The following is a 17,575-nucleotide window of genomic DNA, read 5'->3' as shown; positions in this document are numbered from 1 at the left end:
GAAGAAGTTAACGTAAACGAGGAAGTCAACCTGATCGCAATCAAGCAAGAAACTCCCAGTTCAAACCAGGACGGTGCAACCATTGCGAACTTGGCATCGAATCAAGTAGGATGTGACGTAGGCTATTAAGTTATTTGCAGATAATAAATGTTTTTTTGTTCGGAAACTGTTTGTTTGGTGCGTTGTCAACTCTACGACACCTGACGGTGGTAGTTCGGTGGGCAAAGTAGTTCGGTGAATTGTTACTTAAGAAAAACAACAAATTCCAGCAAAATATTTTGTCGTCACGTTGGTCTTATGCAATATATAATACTGGTGCATTACAATGGGTAAAATATGTTTTATTACAATGGGTAACCCTTGAAATAGGTGTAGTTAGCACTGTCAGCAGTTTGCCAATCTTTGCATTTTAGTAACTTACATGCGGACACTGAGTTTTGCTTAAGCGTGTGTAGCTTTTCTACAATGTATATAGGCACCCAGTTATAAGATCTCCTCCAAATAACTACTTGTTGGACATTAAATTGAAAGAAAACCACTCATGCGAGACACAAACATTTATTTCACGGTTTCGATCACAGTCACGTACAGTTACGAATAGTCGCGCACAGTCTTCGAAACCGAATGTTAGAAGAAAACTAGTAGTTCGTTTGTCTTATTTCCAGTTCAAAGGCTGTCGAACAGCACAAAGACATGGAAATATCTGCGATAGTAAAGAAGACATTTGTTCGACGACAAGCATATTGCCTTGGTATAACTGCTGCGTTGATGTTTTCTGCATTTGCCGGTGTACTTAGTCTACAGTCATCTATTAACATTGTGGCCGAACTTGGAACCACCACTTTGGCTGTAGCTTACTCTGCAACAGTTGTATGGAACCTATTTTTTACATCGACTATGTTGAAAACAATCGGCCCAAAAAAGTGCATTATGATTGGAGATATTTTCTATCTGGTTTACACATTTGCAAACATTTACCCTGGTAAGATTTCAGAAGGTTTTGTGTTGTTTAACGTTAGGTAGATCATTTAAATCAACGTTTAGACAATGCCTTATTTATTGTTTGAAATTCGTTATCATTCTTTTCACAATTTCGAATAACAAACTATGTTTTTCTACCTTCACAACAGGTTATCAAACCCTTGTCCCCGCTTCGATATTACTTGGAATTGCCCAGGCTGTCACGTGGTCCAGTTTCCCCTTGTTCATTGGTCACTTCGGTAAACAATACGCTTTTGTCGCACGCAACGAAGCATCAAGTGAGGAGGGATCTGAAACCTGTGCGAAAAGCGAAGAGGATTACACATGTCAGCTCACTGCCGTTTTCTTTTCCATTGAATCCGTTTATTTGGTAAGCTTGGTTTACATTTCAGCGAATCGATATGGATTTGACTTAGATGCCAGACCTGATGACATGAATAAAGATGTTCCTGAAAAGAATAAATAATATAGTAAGGATCGCCCCACTGCGCATGCACTTACTTCGCGATCACAGCTATCGTATCGAAATCATTAGGTTTACAAGCTTCGCAGCCCAGGCATAGCAGCTTATTTTTTCATGATAAGTCTGAGCGAGATTTTAAAAATCAAACTCCGGTGTTGTTTGAACTCACGACCCAGGGCTAACCAAGCCTAACGCTCTTCCACCTGAGCTACAGGAGCTCAATTTCACGGGGTATATTGTGGTCAAGGAACTCTGGTGCGCAAGCGCACAACTTGTCAGGCGACCTTCACATATACGTTCCCACTATAATCAGACAACGCGTGTTTTGTCGCATCGCCCCACTGCGCAGGTCCTTGCTTCGCGATCACAGTTAATCGTATCGAGACCATAAGCTTTACAATCGGCGCGTAAATTTATTAGTTCACCTGTGCGCTTAGAAAAAAGGGTGCAGCACCCTCTGGTAATTTTTAAGCAAGTACGTCTCAGCCACGCACGCCTGTACATTTTGGCTGGCGCCCATGTGTGCGATTGTTAACAGTCTCATCATTGAACAGATTATTTGATAGTGGGTATACAGCCACTATATCACATTTGTTGTTAAACACGCACCATACTTTATAACATGGATACTTACAACCACAATAAATGTCATTGACATTTGTAGGTATTTGGAAATCTGGCGTCCTATGGTATTTTGAAAATATTTCAGTCACGTGAAGAGGTTTCGTGGAGGTGAGAACAAAATTACCAACATCTGTATTCAATATCCAATATACATGCTTTTTGTCTTAGTGGCAATTCTACTCAAGCAACATTGAATACCTCGACGTTGCAACAAGACTCCCAGTCGTCTTGCGGTTCATCACAATGTAGTTTTAAGGAAATCAACAATGCAACTTCAAGCGATTTGAGCAAATATCAGACACAAAGTTCGGAGGCAAGAATTTTCCTGTTTCTTGGTTACGCATCACTGCAAGTTATTGCGATGGTTACTCATGCGTGTCTCTTGCAAGACCCTAGTAACTACAACTGGAGCGATTCTGGCACCGAAGAAGTTAACGTAAACGAGGAAGTGATCGCAATCAAGCAAGAAACTCCCAGTTCAAACCAGGACGGTGCAACCATTGCGAACTTGGCATCGAATCAAGTAGGTTGTGACGTAGGCTATTAAGTTATTTGCAGATAATAAATGTTTTTTTGGTTCGGAAACTGTTTGTTTGGTGCGTTGTCAACTCTACGACACCTGACGGTAGGCAAAGTAGTTCGGTGAATTGTTACTTAAGAAAAACAACAAATTCCAGCAAAATATTTTGTCGCCAGGTTGGTCTGATGCAATATATAATACTGGTGCATTACAATGGGTAAAATATGTTTTATTACAATGGGTAACCCTTGAAATAGGTGCAGTTAGCACTGTCAGCAGTTTGCCAATCTTTGCATTTTAGTAACTTACATGCGGACACTGAGTTTTGCCTAAGCGTGTGTAGCTTTTCTACAATGTATATAGGCACCCAGTTATAAGATCTCCTCCAGATAACTACTTGTTGGACATTAAATTGAAAGAAAACCACTCATGCAAGTCAGGCACAAACATTTATTTCACGGTTTCGAGCACAGTCACGTACAGTTACGAATAGTCGCGCACAGTCTTCGAACCCGAATGTTAGAAGAAAACTAGTAGATCTGGTTTATATTGTTTTCAGTTCAAAGGCTGTCGAACAGCACAAAGACATGGAAATTTCTGCGACAACAAAGAAGACATTTGTTCGACGACAAGCATATTGCCTTGGCATAACTGCTGCGTTGATGTTTTCTGCATTTGCCGGTGTACTTAGTCTACAGTCGTCTATTAACATTGTGGCCGAACTTGGGACCAACACTTTGGCTGTAGCTTACTCTGCAACAGTTGTATGGAACCTATTTTTTACAACGACTATGTTGAAAACAATCGGCCCAAAAAAGTGCATTATGATTGGAGATATTTTCTATCTGGTTTACACATTTGCAAACATTTACCCAGGTAAGATTTCAGAAGGTTTTACGAAGTTTAACGTTAGGAAGATCATTAATTATACGTTTTGACAACGCCCTATTTCTTGTGTGAAATGCCTTATGATTCTTTTCACAGTTTCGAATAACAAACTGTGTTGTACCTTCACAACAGGTTATCAAACCCTTGTCCCCGCTTCGATATTACTTGGAATCGCCCAAGCTGTCACGTGGTCCAGTTTCCCCTTGTTCATTGGTCACTTCGGTAAACAATACGCTTTTGTCGCACGCAACGAAGCACCAAGTGAGGAGGGATCTGAAACCTGTGTGAAAAGTGAAGAGGATTACACATGTCAGCTCACTGCCGTTTTCTTTTCCATTGAATCCGTTTATTTGGTAAGCTTGGTTTACATTTCAGCGAATCGATATGGATTTGACTTAGATGCCAGACCTGATGACATGAATAAAGATGTTCCTGAAAAGAATAAATAATATAGTAAGGATCGCCCCACTGCGCATGCACTTACTTCGCGATCACAGCTATCGTATCGAGATCATTAGGTTTACAAGCTTCGCAGCCCAGGCATAGCAGCTTATTTTTTCATGATATGTCGGAGCGAGATTTTAAAAATCAAGCTCCGGTGTTGTTTGAACTCACGACCCAGGGCTAACCAAGCATAACGCTCTTCCACCTGAGCTACAGGAGCTCAATTTCACGGGGTATATTGTGGTCAAGGAACTCTGGTGCGCAAGCGCACAACTTGTCAGGCGACCTTCACATATACGTTCCCACTATAATCAGACAACGCGTGTTTTGTCGCATCGCCCCACTGCGCAGGTCCTTGCTTGGCGATCACAGTTAATCGTATCGAGACCATAAGCTTTACACTCGGCGCGTAAATTTATTAGTTCACCTGTGCGCTTAGAAAAAAGGGTGCAGCACCCTCTGGTAATTTTTAAGCAAGTACGTCTCAGCCACGCACGCCTGTACATTTTGGCTGGCGCCCATGTGTGCGATTGTTAACAGTCTCATCATTGAACAGATTGTTTGATAGTGGGTATACAGCCACTATATCACATTTGTTGTTAAACACGCACCATACTTTATAACATGGATACTTGCAACCACAATAAATATTATTGGCATTTGTAGGTATTTGGAAATCTGGCGTCCTATGGCATTTTGAAAATATTTCAGTCACGTGAAGAGGTTTCGTGGAGGTGAGAACAAAATTACCAACATCTGTATTCAATATCCAATATACATGCTTTTTGTCTTAGTGGCAATTCTACTCAAGCAACATTAAATACCTCGACGTTGCAACAAGACTCCCAGTCGTCTTGCGGTTCATCACAATGTAGTTTTAAGGAAATCAACAATGCAACTTCAAGCGATTTGAGCAAATATCAGACACAAAGTTCGGAGGCAAGAATTTTCCTGTTTCTTGGTTACGCATCACTGCAAGTTATTGCGATGGTTACTCATGCGTGTCTCTTGCAAGACCCTAGTAACTACAACTGGAGCGATTCTGGCACCGAAGAAGTTAACGTAAACGAGGAAGTCATCGCAATCAAGCAAGAAACTCCCAGTTCAAACCAGGACGGTGCAACCATTGCGAACTTGGCATCGAATCAAGTAGGTTGTGACGTAGGCTATTAAGTTATTTGCAGATAATAAATGTTTTTTTGGTTCGGAAACTGTTTGTTTGGTGCGTTGTCAACTCTACGACACCTGACGGTAGGCAAAGTAGTTCGGTGAATTGTTACTTAAGAAAAACAACAAATTCCAGCAAAATATTTTGTCGCCAGGTTGGTCTGATGCAATATATAATACTGGTGCATTACAATGGGTAAAATATGTTTTATTACAATGGGTAACCCTTGAAATAGGTGCAGTTAGCACTGTCAGCAGTTTGCCAATCTTTGCATTTTAGTAACTTACATGCGGACACTGAGTTTTGCCTAAGCGTGTGTAGCTTTTCTACAATGTATATAGGCACCCAGTTATAAGATCTCCTCCAGATAACTACTTGTTGGACATTAAATTGAAAGAAAACCACTCATGCAAGTCAGGCACAAACATTTATTTCACGGTTTCGAGCACAGTCACGTACAGTTACGAATAGTCGCGCACAGTCTTCGAACCCGAATGTTAGAAGAAAACTAGTAGTTCTGGTTTATATTGTTTTCAGTTCAAAGGCTGTCGAACAGCACAAAGACATGGAAATTTATGCGACAACAAAGAAGACATTTGTTCGACGACAAGCATATTGCCTTGGCATAACTGCTGCGTTGATGTTTTCTGCATTTGCCGGTGTACTTAGTCTACAGTCGTCTATTAACATTGTGGCCGAACTTGGGACCAACACTTTGGCTGTAGCTTACTCTGCAACAGTTGTATGGAACCTATTTTTTACAACGACTATGTTGAAAACAATCGGCCCAAAAAAGTGCATTATGATTGGAGATATTTTCTATCTGGTTTACACATTTGCAAACATTTACCCAGGTAAGATTTCAGAAGGTTTTACGAAGTTTAACGTTAGGAAGATCATTAATTATACGTTTTGACAACGCCCTATTTCTTGTGTGAAATGCGTTATGATTCTTTTCACAGTTTCGAATAACAAACTGTGTTTTACCTTCACAACAGGTTATCAAACCCTTGTCCCCGCTTCGATATTACTTGGAATTGCCCAAGCTGTCACGTGGTCCAGTTTCCCCTTGTTCATTGGTCACTTCGGTAAACAATACGCTTTTGTCGCACGCAACGAAGCACCAAGTGAGGAGGGATCTGAAACCTGTGCGAAAAGCGAAGAGGATTACACATGTCAGCTCACTGCCGTTTTCTTTTCCATTGAATCCGTTTATTTGGTAAGCTTGGTTTACATTTCAGCGAATCGATATGGATTTGACTTAGATGCCAGACCTGATGACATGAATAAAGATGCTCCTGAAAAGAATAAATAATATAGTAAGGATCGCCCCACTGCGCATGCACTTACTTCGCGATCACAGCTATCGTATCGAAATCATTAGGTTTACAAGCTTCGCAGCCCAGGCATAGCAGCTTATTTTTTCATGATAAGTCTGAGCGAGATTTTAAAAATCAAACTCCGGTGTTGTTTGAACTCACGACCCAGGGCTAACCAAGCCTAACGCTCTTCCACCTGAGCTACAGGAGCTCAATTTCACGGGGTATATTGTGGCCAAGGAACTCTGGTGCGCAAGCGCACAACTTGTCAGGCGACCTTCACATATACGTTCCCACTATAATCAGACAACGCGTGTTTTGTCGCATCGCCCCACTGCGCAGGTCCTTGCTTGGCGATCACAGTTAATCGTATCGAGACCATAAGCTTTACAATCGGCGCGTAAATTTATTAGTTCACCTGTGCGCTTAGAAAAAAGGGTGCAGCACCCTCTGGTAATTTTTAAGCAAGTACGTCTCAGCCACGCACGCCTGTACATTTTGGCTGGCGCCCATGTGTGCGATTGTTAACAGTCTCATCATTGAACAGATTATTTGATAGTGGGTATACAGCCACTATATCACATTTGTTGTTAAACACGCACCATACTTTATAACATGGATACTTACAACCACAATAAATGTTATTGACATTTGTAGGTATTTGGAAATCTGGCGTCCTATTGTATTTTGAAAATATTTCAGTCACGTGAAGAGGTTTCGTGGAGGTGAGAACAAAATTACCAACATCTGTATTCAATATCCAATATACATGCTTTTTGTCTTAGTGGCAATTCTACTCAAGCAACATTGAATACCTCGACGTTGCAACAAGACTCCCAGTTGTCTTGCGGTACATCACAATGCAGTTTTAAAGAAATCAACAATGCAACTTCAAGCGATTTGAGCAAATATCAGATACAAAGTTGGGAAGCACGAATTTTCCTGTTTCTTGGTTTCGCATCACTGCAAGTTATTGCGATGGTTATTCATGCGTGTCTGTTGCAAGACCCTAGGAACTACAACTGGAGCGATTCTGGCACCGACGATATTAACGAAAACAAGGTTAGTTGAAGTTTAATCTAAAACAGTGCAATTATGTTGTTATAATCTCGAGTAAATTTGAAAGTTGGCCATTACGCAAATGTGAGTGTAATCAATGTTTCTTTAGTGTGGAAACTGTTTGTTTGGTGCGTTGTCAACGCTACGACACCTAACAGGTTTACAACAACTTTTGATTCTCCCGATTAACCTGTATCACGGAATGATCCTTGCCTTTATATTTGGTGATTTTACGAGATCATATGTGTCCTGTATATCAAGCGTTGTACAGGTAATTAATCTGATTGGATAGTAATGAGTTTTTATCCATTACAGTTGTTTGTAAATTTTAGGTAGGACTGGTAATGTCTGTCTTCGGTCTAGCGGAGATCATGATGAACTTTTGCTTTAATCGATTCGGGCCAAAACTTGGAAAAAATACTTTTGTGCTTATCATGTTTACTTTCGAGTTTACGTTGCTTATTTTCTGTTTGTTATGGAATCCTACCACAGACGTAGCATGGGTGTCCTATCTACTTGCATTCACACTTGGAATTTCTGATGGCCTGCGACAAACTATTTTAATGGGTTCGTATTCACATTTTCAATGCCATGAACAAATTAACAAAAAATGATTTTTTTTTTTCAGTTACGTACGTGCAGTATTTTAAGGGAAAGAGTGAAGCCTGCAGCTGTTTAAGTCTTCTCACAAGCGCCGGGTCAGCATTAATGTATGTGTTAAGTCGTTTCATGTGTGTGTATATGAAGATTTATGTGCTTCTTTCCATGTTACTAATTGGTGGTCTTTGCTACATTGTCGCTGAAAAGATTTTCAAGAAAAAATTGACTTCAGAGATTGCTGTGCCTACTTAAGTGTTTAAAATATCAGTGTAAACAAACCATCAGGCTTTCGTGCTACCAAGATGTTTGAAAATTTAAAGTTAATAATTCTTGTATTTGTATTCTTATCTTTATTACGATTTATATCATTTGCAAATACATACAATTCAAAAGATCGTTTTGACTCAACATCGCCCTCAAGCGAATGCTTGCTTCCACTTTATTCAGCCGACGGGTGATAGAAAGATACTGTTTTTCAACAATGCTGTGCGTGTGATTGGCAGCATTAGTCAAAACCCCGGTTTGGTCACAAAGAAATACCTGATCGGGATTCCTGGCCAGTAGTATCCAAGGTTCGATTCCCTGTGTGGTCAAAAAATGAAGGACCATAATTTTTGTGATCTACTTTAGGTTGTTTTAGCTTCTGCGTTTAGGTACTTAAGACAAAAAAGTACCTCAATTTAAAAGCAAACAATGGTTGTCTTGGCTCTTTCTAACATTGGTTAACCCCCTAAACTTGCCCGCACCGGCAGACCTCTATCTTGGAACCTGATACCATAGAAGGGGTGGACAAAGTAGTTTGGTGAAGAGTTACTTGAGAAAACCAACAAATATCAGCAAATTATTTTGTCCTCAGGTTGGTATTATGCAATATATAATACTGGTGCATTACAATGAGTAAAATAAATTGCATCACATGCAATAGGTAACCCTTGAAAAAGGTGCGGTCACTAACTGTTAGCAGTATGCCAACCTTTGCATTTTAGTAACTTAAATACGGACATTGAATTTTAACCAACCGTGGGAATCTTTTAAACAGTGTACATAGGCACCTAGTTATGAGATCTCCTCCAATAAACTAAGGTTGTCGGACCATAAAGTAAAAGAAAATCACTCATGCGAGTCAGGCTCAAATATATTACGTGGACGTTTTTTCGCGGTTTCTGTCACAGTCACGCACAGTCGCGCACAATCTTTGCACACGAATGTTAGAAGAAAACTAGTAGTTCTCGTTTGAATTGTTTTCAGTTCAAAGCCTGTCGAACAGCACAAAGACATGGAAATATCTGCGACAGCAAAAAAGACATTTGTTCGACGACAGGCATATTGCCTTGGTATAACTGCTGCGTTGATGTTTTCTGCCTTTGCCGGAGTACTTAGTCTACAGTCGTCTATTAACATTGTGGCCGAACTTGGAACCACCACTTTGGCTGTAGCTTTCTCTGCAACACTTGTATGGAACCTATTTTTCACATCGCCCATGTTAAATGCAATTGGTCCAAAAAAGTGCATTATGATTGGAGATATTTTCTATCTGGTTTACACATTTGCAAACATTTACCCTGGTAAGATTTCCTAAGGTTTTGTGATGTTTAACGTTAGGTAGATCATTAAATATACGTTTTGATACACAACGCCGTATTTATTTGTTTGACATGCGTTATGATTCTTTCTACAGTTTCGAACAACAAACTGTGTTGTTCTACTTTCATAACAGGTTATCAAACCCTTGTCCCCGCTTCGATATTACTTGGAATCGCCCAAGCTGTCACGTGGTCCAGTTTCCCCTTGTTCATTGGTCACTTCGGTAAACAATACGCTTTTGTCGCACGCAACGAAGCACCAAGTGAGGAAGGATCTGAAACCTGTGTGAAAAGCGAAGAGGATTACACATGTCAGCTCACCGCCATTATCTTTTCAATCGAATCCGTTCATTTGGTAAGCTTGGTTTACATTTCAGCGAATCCATATGGTTTTGACTTGGATACCTGTCCTGGTCGCATCAATATTGTGTCGTTAAAAATGTTACTGAAAAGAATAAATAATATAGTGAGTGGACTGAACAATACATTTTCCCATTGAATTGTACATGTATGATCAAATGCACCAGGTTTGGTCACTTCTTGATGGGGCGCCGAAAATTTATATGAGGCTACATAAAATAACGTCATGGGTGTATTCATGAGTTTTTCAAGTAGGTCCTAATGTTTTGAACCATTTTTCATATTCAGATTAATTTTTGGTTGTTTGTGGTCTAGCTTTACGAATCATAAACGCCCTAATCTGCGCGGGTCATCATATGAATGACATATTACGCAAATGCGTTACTTTCGTGCAAAATATTTGGAGTTAATAACTTTGAAGATGAAAGCCAAAGCTAAAATGCTGTTATACATTAGTAATAGTAAACGTTTCGAACACTAACTGCGTTCATCATCAGTACTACAATGAGTGCATGCAAGAAAAGCTTCGGGGTAATAGAGGACTGAGCAGGCAGAAGGGAAACAGCAGCAGCAACAACGCGCAACAAGCCAGAGGCATGTCGCGTGACAACAACATGGGAGCACAGCAGCGACGTCATCATTAACGATGTGTCAGGCCGCAGTACAGACCTAGATGTTGAATAGGTAAAGCGGTTTTGAGCTATCATCCACGTTCAGAGCTGGTTTGTGGTGTTGGATGTACAGTGTTTCCAGAATTAGTAATTTAGATTTTATATTGCAGGTGTGTAAAACTTCGCTTTCAGCTTTCGTAGAAGGATGATGCTCCTTCATGCGGGTGGCAAGGTTGCGCGTGGTCTCACCAATGTAAGTGGCCCCACAGGAGCAGGTGAGTTGGTACACAACATTACAGCGATGGAGAAGCTGTTGCTTGTCTTTAAAGTTGTAGAGTTTGGAGAGGGAAATAGTATCGTGGATCATGCGCAGTTTGATGGGAAGAAAGCTGCGTGTGTTAATGAATTGTCGTAATTCCTGACGTATGTTAATAGTTTACAGGGCCAAGGAAGGGCAGTCGAAATACCAAGTACTTGGTTGGTGCTTAAGGAGGGGGGGTCGGTGGGCTCACGTTCACGGTAGTATACCGACAATTGAGGTAACGCCTAATACAAGTGGAGATGAAATGGGATGGAAAGCCATTGTTAATGAGCATGCGAGAAATATTACAATACTCAGCATGCAATCCTTGGTAAGTGGAGCAGATCTTGTACGCTCTGTGTAAAAGGCAATTGACTAGGTTTCGTTTATAGATGAAAGGCACGAAACTAGACCATTTGGTGTACAGGCCAGTGTGGGTAGGCTTTCTGTAAACGGAAGTGACAGGAGTTTTTTGATTTTTATCTACCAGTATGTCTAGAAATGGCAGAACCCCGTCTTGTTCGAGTTCCTTAGTGAATGAGATATTACAATGAACACTGTTGATGATGGAAAAGAACCCATCCATTGACTGCAGATTAGGGAAAACCAAGAAAAGGTCATCCACATATCTGAACCGGGCCAGTGGTTGTTGGGCTAAACTAGCCTTTTGCAGGGCTTTGTCTACAAGGTGATTCTCAGATATGTGGATGACCTTTTCTTGGTTTTCCCTAATCTGCAGTCAATGGATGGGTTCTTTTCCATCATCAACAGTGTTCATTGTAACATCTCATTCACAAAGGAACTCGAACAAGACGGGGTTCTGCCATTTCTAGACATACTGGTAGATAAAAATCAAAAAACTCCTGTCACTTACGTTTACAGAAAGCCTACCCACACTGGCCTATACACCAAATGGTCTAGTTTCGTGCCTTTCATCTATAAACGAAACCTAGTCAATTGCCTTTTACATAGAGCGTACAAGATCTGCTCCACTTACCAAGGATTGCATGCTGAGTATTGTAATATTTCTCGCATGCTCATTAACAATGGCTTTCCATCCCATTTCATCTCCACTTGCATTAGGCGTTACCTCAATTGTCGGTATACTACCGTGAACGTGAGCCCACCGACCCCCCCTCCTCAAGCACCAACCAAGTACTTGGTATTTCGACTGCCCTTCCTTGGCCCAGTAAACTATTACATACGTCAGGAATTACGAAAATTCATTAACACACGCAGCTTTCTTCCCGTCAAACTGCGCATGATCCACGATACCATTTCCCTCTCCAAACTCTTCAACTTTAAAGACAAGCAACAGCTTCTCCATCGCTGTAATGTTGTGTACCAACTCACCTGCTCCTGTGGGGCCACTTACATTGGTGAGACCACGCGCAACCTTGCCACCCGCATGAAGGAGCATCATCCTTCTACGAAAGCTGAAAGCGAGGTCAGCAACCACCTGTGGGAAAATTCGGATCATCAGGTTAAATTCAATTTGTCCAAAGTTTTACACACCTGTAAAAAAAAACCTAAATTACTAATTCTGGAAACACTGTACATCCAACACCACAAACCAGCTCTGAACGTGGATGATAGCTCAAAACCGCTTTACCTATTCAACATCTAGGTCTGTACTGCGGCCTGACACATCGTTAATGATGACGTCGCTGCTGTGCTCCCATGTTGTTGTCACGTGACATGCCTCTGGCTTGTTGCGCGTTGTTGCTGCTGCTGTTTCCCTTCTGCCTCTTTCTTGCATGCACTCATTGTAGTACTGATGATGAACGCAGTTAGTGTTCGAAACGTTTACTATTACTAATGTATAACAGCATTTTAGCTTTGGCTTTCATCTTCAAAGCGTTACTTTCCTTTTCGCAACCAGTTTAACAACGACAAGGCGTTTTACACTGAGGTAACCGCACTGTAACAACTTGATGTGTTTGGTAACAATGCTACTTATTTGGAAACTATGGCAAACGAGATGCGGTTTTCAGTCAATGTTTCCGTTTATTTTGCCAAAAATCCCAACAAAAGTGATTTTGTCGGCTATTTAGCCAAAAAGATCATTGTAACTCACTGCATAGCCGCACAGATGAGACATATTAGGTTGAAACCGTGGCCCTGTTTGCAGCTCACTAACCAAAGTACTTTTGTGTGACACCGTTGCTAACGAGGGTAAAAACATGTATATTTCCTTTAGTCCATACGCTCAAGAATGTTCGAGTTCAACAAACACAAATTGTTACGTCGTTTAATTATCGTCGGCAAGCCTCTGTTACGCGGTTGGGAGCTGTCATTTATGCTGTGCTTATACGAGAAACACTTTGCATCCAACACCACAAACCATTACATAACATAGATAAAAGCTTCAAACCGTATATGTCCTCACTGCAGCTTGACACATCTGAAATGGTGACGTCATTGCCAAAATTTCCTGCTGTAGCTGGTGTCACGTGATGTGGCTCTTGCGTGTTGTTATGTTTTGCCGTTCAGTTGCATGCCTGCCTCTGCGTTCTCTTGGTTGCACTGAAGATAGACGCAGTCGTGTTCGAAACGTTTGCACATAATGTATAGCAGCATATTTGCTTTGGCGTTTTTGTTTGTAATCATAAACTATACAACAAACTTTCGATTTTATTCACTCGGCGCGTTAATTTTTTAGGTTTCCGCACATGTGCGCTAAGAGAAAAGGGTTGAGACATACCCAGGTAGTTTTAAAGCGAATACGGCTCACCTCTGCACCCCCTTACTTTTTAGCTGGCGTCTATGTGTATGATTGTAAACAGCATCGTTATTAAACAGATTATTTAATAGTGGGTATACAGCCACTAATACCACAGTTGTTGTTAAACACTTACCATACTTTATGACATGGATACTTACAACCACAATAAATGTCATTGGCATTTGTAGGTATTTGGAAATCTGGCGTCCTATGGCATTTTAAAAATATTTCAGTCACATGAAGAGGTTTCGTGGAGGTGAGAACAAAATTACCAACATCTGTTTTCAACATCCTAAAATACACGCTTTTGTCTTAGTGCCAATTCTACTCAAGCAACATTGAATACCTCGACGTTGCAACACGACTCCCAGTCGTCTTGCGGTTCATCACAATGTAGTTTTAAGGAAATCAACAATGCAACTTCAAGCGATTTGAACAAATATCAGATACAAAGTTGGGAGGCAAGAATTTTCCTGTTTCTTAGTTACGCATCACTGCAAGTTATTGCGATGGTTACTCATGCGTGTCTCTTGCAAGACCCTAGTAACTACAACTGGAGCGATTCTGGCACCGAAGAAATTAACGTAAACGACGAAGTCAACCTGATCGCAATCGAGCAAGAAAGTCCCAGTTCAAACCAGGACGGTGCAACCATTGGGAACTCGACATCGAATCAAGTAGGTTGTGACCTTGGCTATTAAGTTATGCGCACATAATAAATGTTTCTCTAGTTCGGAAACTGTTTGTTTGGTGCGTTGTCAACGCTACGACACCTAACGGATATGCAACAACTTTTGCTTCTCCCGATAAACCTTTGTCATGGAATGATTCTTGCCTTTATATTTGGTGATTTTACAAGATCATATGTGTCCTGTATGTCAAGCGTTGTACAGGTAATTATTCTTTTTTAATAATGATGAGTTTTAATTCATTACAGTCATTGTAAATTTTAGGTCGGACTGGTAATGTCAGTCTTCGGTCTAGCAGAGATCATGTCGAACTTTTGCTTTAATCGATTCGGGCCAAAACTTGGAAAAAATACTTTTGTGCTTATTATGTTTACTTTCGAGTTTACGTTGCTTGTTTTCTGTTTGTTATGGAATCCTACCACAGACCTAGCATGGGTGTCCTATCTACTTGCATTCACATTTGGAATTCCTGATGGCCTGCGACATACTGTTTTAACAGGTTCGTATTCACATTTTCAGTTCGGTGAACAAGTTAACAAGTGATCAAGCTTACTTTTCAGTTCCGTACGTGCAGTATTTTAAGGGAAAGAGTGAAGCCTACAGCTGTTTAAGTCTTCTAACAAGCGCCGGGGCAGCTTTAATGTATGTGTTAAGTCGTTTCATGTGTGTGTATATGAAGATTTCAATGCTTCTTGCTATGTTAATAATTGGGGGTGTTTGCTACATTGTCGCTGAAAGAAGATTTTCAAGAAAAAATTGACTTTAGAAATTGCGGTGACTACTTAAGTGTTTAAAATTTGAGTGTCGAATTTTTGAAAATCATCAGGTTTTATTGCACTTTGTATCGTTTGTAAATACATACCATAAAAAAGGTCGTGTTGACTCAACATCGCTCTCAAGCGAATGCTTGCTTCCACTTTATTCAGCCAACGGGTGATAGAAAGAAACTGTTTTTCATCAATGCTGTGCGTGTAATTGGCAGCATTGGTCAAAACCCCGGTTTGGTCACAAAGAAATACCTGATCGGGATTCCTGGCCAGGAATATCCAGGGTTCGACGCAACGATGCACCAAGTGAGGAAGGATCTGAAACCTGTGCGAAAAGCGAAGAGGATTACACATGTCAGCTCACCGCCATTAGCTTTTCCATTGAATCCGTTCATTTGGTAAGCTTGGTTTACATTTCAGCGAATCGATATGGATTTGACTTAGATACCTGTCCTGGTCGCATCAATATTGTGTCATTAAAAATGTTACTGAAAGGAATAAATAATATAGTAAGTGAACTGAACAATACATTTTCCATTGAATTGTACATGTATTATCAAAGGCGCCAGGTTTGGTCACTTTTTAATGGAAAGCCGAAATTTTTTTGGGGCTACATAAAATAACGTCATGAGTGTATTCATGAGTTTTTTAAGTATGTCCGAATGTTTTGAACCATTTTTTTACTTTTAGATTAAGTTTTCGTTGTTTGTGGTCTAGCTTCACGAATCATAAACGCCCTAGTCTGCTCTAGTCATCATATGAATGACATATTGCGCAAATGCGTTACATTCCTTTTTGCAACCAGTTTAGCAACGACAAGTGGTTTTACACTGAGGTAACCGCACTGTAACAACTTGATGTGTTTGGTAACAATACTACTTATTTGGAAACTATGGCAAACGAGATGCGGTTTTCAGTGAATGTTTCCGTTTATTTTGCCAAAAATCCCAACAAAAGTGATTTTGTCGGCTATTTAGCCAAAAAGATCATTTTAAGTCACAGCTGCACGGATGAGACATATTAGGTTGAAACAGATTATTTGATGTTGGTATAAAGCCACTGATACCACATTTGTTGTTAAACACTAACCATACTTTATGACATGGATACTTACAACCACAATAAATGTTATTGGCATTTGTAGGTATTTGGAAATCTGGCGTCCTATGGTATTATGAAAATATTTCAGTCACATGAAGAGGTTTCCTGGAGGTGAGAACAAAATTACCAACATCTGTCTTTAACATTCTAAAATACACGCTTTTGTCTTAGTGCCAATTCTACTCAAGCAACATTGAATACCTCGACATTGCAACAAGACTCTCTTGCAAGACCCTAGTAACCACAACTGGAGCGATTCAGGCACCGAAGAAATTAACGTAAACGAGGAAGTCAACCTGATCGCAATCAAGCAAGAAAGTCCCAGTTCAAACCAGGACGGTGCAACCATTGGGAACTCGACATCGAATCAAGTAGGTTGTGACCTTGGCTATTAAGTTATGCGCAGATAATAAATGTTTCTCTAGTTCGGAAACTGTTTGTTTGGTGCGTTGTCAACGCTACGACACCTAACGGATTTGCAACAACTTTTGCTTCTCCCAATTAACATGTGTCACGGAATGATCCTTGCCTTTATATTTGGTGACTTTCGAGATCATATGTGTCCTGTATATCAAGCGTTGTACAGGTAATTATTCTATTGAGGAAATGATGAGTTTTAATTCATTGCAGTCATTGTAAATTTTAGGTAGGACTGGTAATGTCAGTCTTCGGTCTAACGGAAATCCTGACGAACCTTTGCTTTAATCGATTCGGGCCAAGACTTGGCAAAAATTCTTTTGTGCTTATCATGTTTACTTTGGAGTTAACGTTGCTTGTTTTCTGTTTGTTATGGAATCCTACCACAGACCTAGCATGGGTGTCCTATCTACTTGCATTCACACTTGGAATTTCTGATGGCCTACGACAAACTGTTTTAACAGGTTCGTATTTACATCTTCAATGCCATGAACAAATTAATAAAAAAAATTTTTTCAGTTACGTACGTGCAGTATTTCAAGGAAAATAGTGAAGCCTGCAGCTGTTATAGTCTTCTAGCAAGCGCCGGGTCAGTTTTAATGTATGTGTTAAGTCGTTTCACGTGTGTGTATATGAAGATTTCTGTGCTTATTTCCATGTTACTAATTGGTGGTCTTTGCTACATTGTCGCTGAAAAGATTTTTAAGAAAAAATTGACTTCAGAGATTGCTGTGCCCACTTAAGTGTTTAAAATATGAGTGTAAACAAACCATCAGGCTTTCGTGCTACCAAGATATTTGAAAATTTAAAGTTAATAATTCTTGTATTTATATTCTTGTTTTTATTACGATTTGTATCGTTTGCAAATACATACAATTCAAAAGATCGTTTTGACTCAACATCGCCCTCAAGCGAATGCTTGCTTCCACTTTATTCAGCCGACGGGTGATAGAAA

At 40.2% G+C, this 17,575-nt stretch overlaps 3 protein-coding genes and 1 pseudogene across 3 annotated transcripts; all 4 read left to right on the top strand.

Annotated features, from left to right (window-relative positions):
* Positions 1-600: 600 nt before the first annotated feature.
* On the top strand, positions 601-2,999 carry LOC145898532 (protein unc-93 homolog A-like). The gene is made up of 4 exons (XM_082987026.1): positions 601-982; positions 1,131-1,351; positions 2,109-2,176; positions 2,237-2,999. Exons 1-4 carry the CDS (start codon positions 694-696, stop codon positions 2,613-2,615), a joined length of 957 nt encoding a protein of 318 aa, XP_082843152.1. The 5' UTR covers positions 601-693; the 3' UTR covers positions 2,616-2,999.
* Positions 2,454-8,358, top strand: LOC145898154 (UNC93-like protein). Its single transcript, XM_082986586.1, has 12 exons — positions 2,454-2,591; positions 3,148-3,464; positions 3,609-3,829; positions 4,587-4,654; positions 4,715-5,069; positions 5,486-5,942; positions 6,087-6,307; positions 7,065-7,132; positions 7,193-7,469; positions 7,576-7,737; positions 7,799-8,033; positions 8,095-8,358. The coding sequence occupies exons 2-12, from the start codon at positions 3,176-3,178 to the stop codon at positions 8,316-8,318; spliced, it is 2,577 nt and encodes an 858-aa protein (XP_082842712.1). The 5' UTR covers positions 2,454-2,591; positions 3,148-3,175; the 3' UTR covers positions 8,319-8,358.
* A 904-nt stretch (positions 8,359-9,262) lies between these two features.
* Positions 9,263-15,194, top strand: LOC145899102 (protein unc-93 homolog A-like). The gene is made up of 7 exons (XM_082987819.1): positions 9,263-9,631; positions 9,784-10,004; positions 13,835-13,902; positions 13,963-14,323; positions 14,378-14,539; positions 14,600-14,834; positions 14,896-15,194. Exons 1-7 carry the CDS (start codon positions 9,343-9,345, stop codon positions 15,093-15,095), a joined length of 1,536 nt encoding a protein of 511 aa, XP_082843945.1. The 5' UTR covers positions 9,263-9,342; the 3' UTR covers positions 15,096-15,194.
* A 1,101-nt stretch (positions 15,195-16,295) lies between these two features.
* On the top strand, positions 16,296-17,400 carry LOC145898152 (UNC93-like protein; annotated as a pseudogene).
* The last annotated feature ends 175 nt before the right edge of the window (positions 17,401-17,575 follow it).

This window comes from Ascidia mentula, chromosome 4 (genome assembly GCF_947561715.1).
Source record: "Ascidia mentula chromosome 4, kaAscMent1.1, whole genome shotgun sequence".
Taxonomy (NCBI): domain Eukaryota; kingdom Metazoa; phylum Chordata; class Ascidiacea; order Phlebobranchia; family Ascidiidae; genus Ascidia; species Ascidia mentula.
Note: the sequence above shows the minus strand (reverse complement) of the source record. Positions and strands in the feature narration are given on the sequence as shown.

Coding starts and splice junctions, on each gene's coding strand:
- LOC145898532 (XM_082987026.1), top strand. CDS start 694: ATGGAAATATCTGCGATAGTAAAGAAGACATTTGTTCGACGACAAGCA. Junction 1,352..2,108: donor CCATTGAATCCGTTTATTTG/GTAAGCTTGGTT, acceptor TGACATTTGTAG/GTATTTGGAAATCTGGCGTC. Junction 2,177..2,236: donor CGTGAAGAGGTTTCGTGGAG/GTGAGAACAAAA, acceptor TTTTTGTCTTAG/TGGCAATTCTACTCAAGCAA.
- LOC145898154 (XM_082986586.1), top strand. CDS start 3,176: ATGGAAATTTCTGCGACAACAAAGAAGACATTTGTTCGACGACAAGCA. Junction 3,465..3,608: donor ATTTGCAAACATTTACCCAG/GTAAGATTTCAG, acceptor CCTTCACAACAG/GTTATCAAACCCTTGTCCCC. Junction 3,830..4,586: donor CCATTGAATCCGTTTATTTG/GTAAGCTTGGTT, acceptor TGGCATTTGTAG/GTATTTGGAAATCTGGCGTC.
- LOC145899102 (XM_082987819.1), top strand. CDS start 9,343: ATGGAAATATCTGCGACAGCAAAAAAGACATTTGTTCGACGACAGGCA. Junction 10,005..13,834: donor CAATCGAATCCGTTCATTTG/GTAAGCTTGGTT, acceptor TGGCATTTGTAG/GTATTTGGAAATCTGGCGTC. Junction 14,540..14,599: donor GTATGTCAAGCGTTGTACAG/GTAATTATTCTT, acceptor TGTAAATTTTAG/GTCGGACTGGTAATGTCAGT.